Source organism: Priapulus caudatus, unplaced genomic scaffold (assembly GCF_000485595.1).
Source record: "Priapulus caudatus unplaced genomic scaffold, Priapulus_caudatus-5.0.1 Scaffold3915, whole genome shotgun sequence".
NCBI classification, from domain to species: Eukaryota; Metazoa; Priapulida; class Priapulimorpha; order Priapulimorphida; family Priapulidae; genus Priapulus; species Priapulus caudatus.
Window position 1 is genome coordinate 6,695 of NW_014580976.1, and position 7,408 is coordinate 14,102.

The 7,408-nt window shown below is 47.9% G+C and overlaps 1 protein-coding gene across 1 annotated transcript in view; it reads right to left on the minus strand.

Moving 5' to 3' along the window:
* The window catches only part of LOC106819653 (inositol 1,4,5-trisphosphate receptor-like), a gene marked incomplete at its 5' end in the record, with an annotated part of 8,564 nt that extends 1,612 nt beyond the window's left edge, over positions 1 to 6,952 (minus strand). Inside the window, 5 exons of the mRNA XM_014824256.1 lie at positions 4,252 to 4,412; positions 5,333 to 5,452; positions 6,141 to 6,287; positions 6,534 to 6,617; positions 6,854 to 6,952. Of these exons, the coding sequence (XP_014679742.1) occupies positions 4,252 to 4,412; positions 5,333 to 5,452; positions 6,141 to 6,287; positions 6,534 to 6,617; positions 6,854 to 6,952 (611 nt within the window). The remainder of the gene's footprint in view (positions 1 to 4,251; positions 4,413 to 5,332; positions 5,453 to 6,140; positions 6,288 to 6,533; positions 6,618 to 6,853) is intronic.
* Positions 6,953 to 7,408: the final 456 nt, after the last annotated feature.

The window sequence follows — 7,408 nt, forward strand, 5'->3', positions numbered from 1 at the left end:
GAGAGAGAGAGAGAGAGAGAGAGAGAGAGAGAGAGAGAGAGAGAGAGAGAGAGAGAGAGAGAGAGAGAGAGAGAGAGAGAGAGAGAGAGGGATAGATAGATAGGGATAAATAGACAGATAGCGTCTGTGACAGAGAGAAAGAGAGAGAGAGAGAGGGATATGTTACGAACGGAAGCCGGGTTAGAAGTTCCCACATTAGGAATGAATCGCATAAATCATAAATCGTGCGATGACACCGAGATCTTGTTAACAAACAAGTCAACCTCTATATCATCCCTTCATTCACCGAAACCGATCGCGAGAGAACGAACCATCGTGAAATTTAATTCGTAATTAATTGTCTCTCGTCTTCGATATATAGTCCCTTGGATTTTGAAGACTATTACTTGCGAGATTACGAGGTTACTACTAACAACAAGACATGCTTCAACATGCTTCAACATGTGCATGATTATAATGATGTTATATTAGATATATTATTCAAGTATTATATTTATATTATTTGTATATTCATTATATATATTTTTTATTATATTATATCGTTATATTGCGATGATTCAGGATGATTCGATCTCTCTTGTTAACATGCATCGTAAATACACACCCGGGAAACGACGTGAGAGCGAGAGAGCCGTAACCATGACTACGATGACAACAACATGGCCGCCGTAGTCATCGTGACGGGACGCTCACCCACACGAGGTCTCGCGCCAACGCCAGCTGCTCCCTTGTTTATATTCTGATGGTCACCACAAACAAGTGAACATCGTTTGGCGCGAAACATGCAATTGGTAAATGGATGCAATTATATACGGATGGATAGCACCAGAGAGGGATGAAAAATTGTTAACACCCATTCGCCATATATTTGTCCAAACATGAAGGTAACCCGGCGGCCATATTTGTGCAAACAGGAAGTACATATATCGGCCATCTTTTCGACCCGTGGATCAGAACTCACCCGTCTGGCTTTCTGTTGGAATAAAACAATAGAACACAGCATTTACATAGACAAGTGGCGACACACGGTGGCACACAGCTTCACGGAGGCACGGGAGAAAACAAGTGAACATACCACATCGCCACGAGAATTACCTGTCGAGAAACCCCCTCGCCTGCCATCACCGCCATTTCTGCGACGTTGGCCATGTTTAATCGTTCATGCACAATCCCACAATGCACTCGAACAAGATTGACAATCAGAGCATGCACGAGTCGTGTCGCGCTCAGCGTCACTAATTAGTAATTAGAAATTAGCGTCATTATAACAAACGCGTGCCGGGAAACGAACAGCGAGAGTTATTATATAAATATGCGAGAAGGATTAAGTGCAAATTGTGAAGGACGTAAGTTAGAATCGTAGATAAACTTTAATTAGCGATCGCGAGCGGAATTCCAAATTTTTAATTCTACATGCGACTCTGCCTGAGAGAGGCGTGAGTGTGAAGCATGCCTAGCATGATCGATCAATCAATCAATCAATCAATCAATCAATCAATCAATCGATCCGATCAATCAGTAATCGTGTAATCAATACTGACGTGCGGTGGCATCATAAACGAGGCGCGGTGCGTGCGAGCAATCAAGAACTCTGAGAGCCGTTCCAAAGCAAGACATCGCGAATTCCAAGGTCGCCGGGATCGCCAAGGTCGTGGCGATGTCGGACACACACAGAGGTCGCCACCAGCGTTTTATTGTGAAAAATATTTCGTTTGTTTGTCATAAATTGCAGAATTACAGATCGTCGTTATTTGGATGAGAATTTGGATGAGAATTTCGTCTCGACCGAAATTAACGAACAAAAAAAACGTGAAATTAATGACAAAATAATAATGATTAAATTTGCACGAATCATACGAATTTGTCGCACGAAAGATATTTGTCTTTGCTGGAACTGTGATTTTGTTTGGAAGAGCTCTCGGACTTCTACTGTGTGGTGTTGAAGTGAATGCGTCTGCTGTGTGCTGTGTGAAACTACATAACGCATGTCTGTGCAAAGAGAGAGGGAGAGAGAGACAGGGGGAAAGAAAGGGAGAGAGAGACAGCGGGGAAGAGAGGGAGAGAGAGAGAGAAGTAGAGAGAGAGAGAGAGAAGAGAGAGAGAGAGAGAGAGAGAGAGAGAGAGATAAGAGAGGAGGGAGGGAGGGAGAGAAGAATTCATATTTATATATAATATGTATGTATAAAGTATGTATGTATGTATGTATGTATGTATGTATGTATGTATGTATGTAAGTACAAGATGGGCAGAGAGTGAGTGTGTGACTCTTTCCCTGCGTATGTAGAACACGAACGCAGTCGCGTTACCACGGCGCCGGGAGCGTTTCCACGGCAACAGATGCGAGTAGCAGCCTCCTCCTCGCTTGTTGTTTCAGCGAACGAGACGCGATGTTGATGCTGTCTCAGATTCCGCGGCCGATGTTTGTTTATTGTTTCTGCGGTTGTTTAGTCGGGTATCGACGAAGTAAAGGATTCTCGGGTTTTCGCAGGAATTTCTGGATACGTTTCTTTTCCCACAATTTTTTCTTAGTTACTCGTTTTTTCTTGCGGGCCGGCGATTTTCTCGCGGCACGCTGACCCCGAGCTCGATTGACTGCCTCTAAAGCAACGTATATTCATAATAGTTATACCTCAGTATGCTACACTGTCACCTCCACTAATGATATGCTAGTACGTATGTACATGTATATAATATATGCACTAGTACGTATGTACATGTATATAATATAGCACTAGTACGTATGTACATGTATATACCATATATCACTGTATCGGTATGTTCGCTAATGTATACTAATATATGGCAGATAGTAGGTATGTACATGTATATATATATATGCAGCTAGTACGTTATGTACATGTATACTAATATTATGCACTAGTACGTAATGTGACATGTTATGTGAATATAACTGCAGCTAGATACGTATGTCTACATTGTCTATAATAGTGACTGCACTAGTACGTTGTCATGTATAACTTAATATATCGCACTAGTACGTATGTACATGTATCGTAATATATGTAGTCTGTATGTACAGTGTATATAATATATGCACTAGTAACACGTATGTCATGTTATTATAATATACTGCAGGTAGTACGTATGTACATGTATACTAATATATGACACTAGTACGTATGTAGCATGTATTATATATAGTGCACTAGTCTGTATGTACATGTATATAATATATGCACTAGTACGTATGTACATGTATATAATATATGCACTAGTACGTATGTACATGTATATAATATATGCACTAGTACGTATGCACATGTAATATGTATGATATGTACACTCTGTATGTACATGTTGTGTGTAATCTGGTGTGGTGTCGTATTATATATATTATATTATATTACGTATAGTATTATATTTATGATTATTACGCTCCATATAGTTACTTGTCCCCATGTAAGTGACAGTCGCTCAGTTAATCAGACTGCCACCTCTTTGGATGCTATGATATAGATCTTCTCGATTCCTAATATTATACTGCTTATTGCTCTCGAGTCGCCTCGTCTATCGTGCGTCTGCTCAAGGTTTGTGAGTATGTGCGTGTGTGTGCCTGTGTCGTGGTGTGCGCCGTGCGTGCGTTTGGTGTGTGTGTGTGTGGTGGTCGTGCATGCGTGGTGTGTCGTGGCTCGTCGTGCCGTGCCACGCACGAGAGTGTGTGTGTGGTGTCTGGTGTTTCCTGCTGCCTGCTGCGCTGCCGCCTGCCCTGCATGCCCCTGCCTCGCCTCGCCCGCCCCGCCGTGCCTGCTGGCACGCGCCCCCCCGCCCCCCTAGCGCCTGCCTGGCCTGGCTTGACCTGCTTGGCCTGCCTACCTGCCTGGGCTGGCTTGCCTGCCTGCCTGCTGCCTGCCTTTGACCGCCCGCCTGCCTGCGCCGGCCCGACCCGCAGGCTGACTTACCCGCCCTGCGCTGCATGCCTGCCGCCTGCGCTGCCTGGCTGCCTGCATGCCCCGCCTGCCTGACCCTGTGCCACGCGCCTGCGCTGTCTGCCTGCCTGCATGCCTGCCTGCCTGCCTGCCCGCTTCCCTCTCTGCCTCCCTGTATGTTTGCCTGTCTGCCTGCCTGCCTGCCCGCCTGCCTACCTGCCTGCCTGCCTGCCTGCCTGCCTGCCTGCCTGCCTCCTACCTGCCCGCCTGCCTACATGCCCGCCTGCCCGCCTGCCTACCCGCCTGCCTGCCTGCCTGCCTGCCTGTCTGTCAGTGCTAGCGCGGTGTCTGCGGGTGTACGAACCTGGGTACGGTGGAATCCCCACGCGCCGCGGTTGTCGTGTCCAGCTCAAAGATGGAGGCAATGTCGTTGCCGTAGGGGATCGGCACGAGGCTGTAGACTGACGCCTCCAGCCCACCTCTCAGCTTCTCCCTCATCATGTCCTTGGTGTCGTCCTCGTCGACCTGAGATGAGCGGCAGTCTATGTCGAGATGTTTGTACACACACACGCACTGCACGCCCAAAATACACACACACACACACGCGTACGCACGCACGCAACGCAGGATGCCCAGGGGGGGGGGGGGGGGGCGCCCACACACACACACACACAACCCACAACACACAACACATCCACACACAACACACTACACACACACACACACACACACACAACAACACTCTCTCTCTCTCTCTCTCTCTCTCTCTCTTCTCTCTCTGCTCATACACACGCCACACACACACCACTCTCTCTCTCTCTCGCTCTCTCTCTCTCTCACACACACGCACACACCACCACGCGCACGCCACAGCACGCACACACACACACTCGCGCACCACACACGCACACCACGCGCACTATGCACGCGCACGCACATCCACCACACACACACACGCACGCACACGCCAACACACACGCCACACACACACACACACACGCACTGCACGCCGCAGCGACTTGAACCCCGGTACTCTCCGCCAGCCGATGTTAGTAACCGGACTGCTAGATGCACACTACGCACACACATTGCACACGAACACACACGCACGCACACACACGCACGCACACACACCACACACACACGCCACGCCTAACACACGACGCACACGCACGCACACTTATGCCCACACACACGCCACACACACACGCACGCACACACACAGCAGGACTTGAACCCCGTACCTCGCAGCGATGTAGTAAACCTGGACGCTAGATCACACACGCACAGCACACGCTACGCCACACAGCCGCACACATGCACACGCACACGCACACGCACACACGCCACACAGCAGACTTTTGAACCCCGTACCTCGGCCCGCGATGTTAGTACCGCGACGCTAAGATGCACACACCGCACACACACACGCACGCCACACACACAGCCAGGACTTGAACCCCGATACCTCCGGCAGCGATGTAGTACCGGACGCTAAGGATGCTTGAAGCGAGAGACTGTTCCAATGTCCTGCTACCGGCGCGACACGGATCGTCCTGCACCACCTGTTTGCATTTACAGCTATCATTCAACATCATTACAGACACCACACACTAGTCAGACACGTTAAATAAACATCATTTACAGACTACATTACAGACACCATTCACACAGTCAGACACTATTAATCATCATTACAGACACCATACAGACACCATCCACAAAGTCAGGACACTTATAACATCATTACAGGACACCAATTACAGCACACCATCACAACAGTCAGACACTATAACATTCCATTACAGACACATTTACAGGACACCATCACCACAGTCAGACACTATAACATCATTACAGAACCACCATTACAGACCCATCTACACAGTCATGACATTATAACATCATTACAGACACCATTTACAGACACCATCACATCTTATTTACCACATTACAAACACCACTCGACACAGTCAGACACTAATAACAGATCAGTGTGACAACAACAAGAGATGGTAGAAATAACACAACCACACACACCGACAAAGAAACAGATTGCAAACCAGCCAACTGAATAAACACACAAAGGTAACTAGACACACGCGTACCACACGCGTTAACACCACCTCGCATCGCGCGCTCATACCTCGACCTCCCACATGGCCTTGCTGCTGGTGGACTGCAGGCGCGGTTACCACGGTAACAGACACCACGCGTAACCACGGTAACAGACACCGCATCGCGCGCTCATACCTCGACCTCCCACATGGCTTTGCTGCTGGTGGCGGCGGTGGCGGATGTGCGGCCGGTCGTGCGTAGAAACAGGTATTGCTTCTTCTTGTATTCGTCCATCGTGAGAAACTTCTCCTGCTCGGCGTGAAACAGACGCACGACGTCGCCCTGCGGGGACACGTGGCGCCATCGAGCGGCGAAGACGTAAGTTAAAATGGGATAAAACAAATTTTTTTTATACGTCAGCAGATAACAGAGAATGCTTCCTTGAACAGATAACGGAAAGTTGTGCCTCTTAGAACGATGAGAAAAAAAAAAAAAATTTTTTTTTGGGTTACCGTCGGTTAAAAAAAGGGGGAAAAAAAAAAAAAAAAACAAAAAAAAAAAGGGGGAAAAAAACAAAAGAACGCTTACCCCTTTCAGGATGTCCTCTCTGTTTTCGCTGTGCTCCAGGAAGAGGGAGATTTTCCAACATGTGTTGCAATTAACAGCATTTACCTGTAAACAACAAATAAATAATAATGTTTACCTGTAAACATCAAACAACTAAGAGCATTTACATGTAGATGATAAACAAATAACAGCATTTACCTGTGAGCACCCAACACCTAACGTTTACCTGAAAACAACAAACAATTCCACCAGTGCCATCCCAAACTAACCCTCACACACACACACACACACGCACGCACACACGCACGCACGCACGACCGCAGCGCCCCCTGCTGGCTCACCTCCTTGCATCCTGGGTTGTCTACGAGGTCGTAGTTACTCGCATGTAGCGGCTGTCCCGCGTTGACTGGCTTCAACACGACCCGGTCGCCGCACACCACCTACAAACAAGAGAACGTGCGACGCGGTTACACCATCGCCGTGGCGACACGGACCAAACATGTTGGGTTCATAACTAAGAAATTATCTATCTGACTTTGACCCTGGTAGGGGTGAACTCACATCAGGTGAGGTCAGATAGGGGCAGGTAAGGTCAGATAGGGTCAGGCAAGGTCAGATAGGGTCAGGCAAGATCAGATAGGATCAGGCAAGGTCAGATAGGGTCAGGTGAGGTCAGATAGGGTCAGGTAAAGTCAGATAGGGTCAGGTGAGGTCAGATCGGGTCAGGTGAGGTCAGATAGGGTCAGGTGAGGTCAGATAGGGTCAGGTGAGGTCAGATAGGGTCAGGTGAGGTCAGATCAGGTCAGATCAGGTCAGGTTGTGAGGTCACATTGGCTCCGTCAAGACAGATTAAGTTACGCCGCGTTCCGAGAAAGCCTAATTATTAATAATAATAA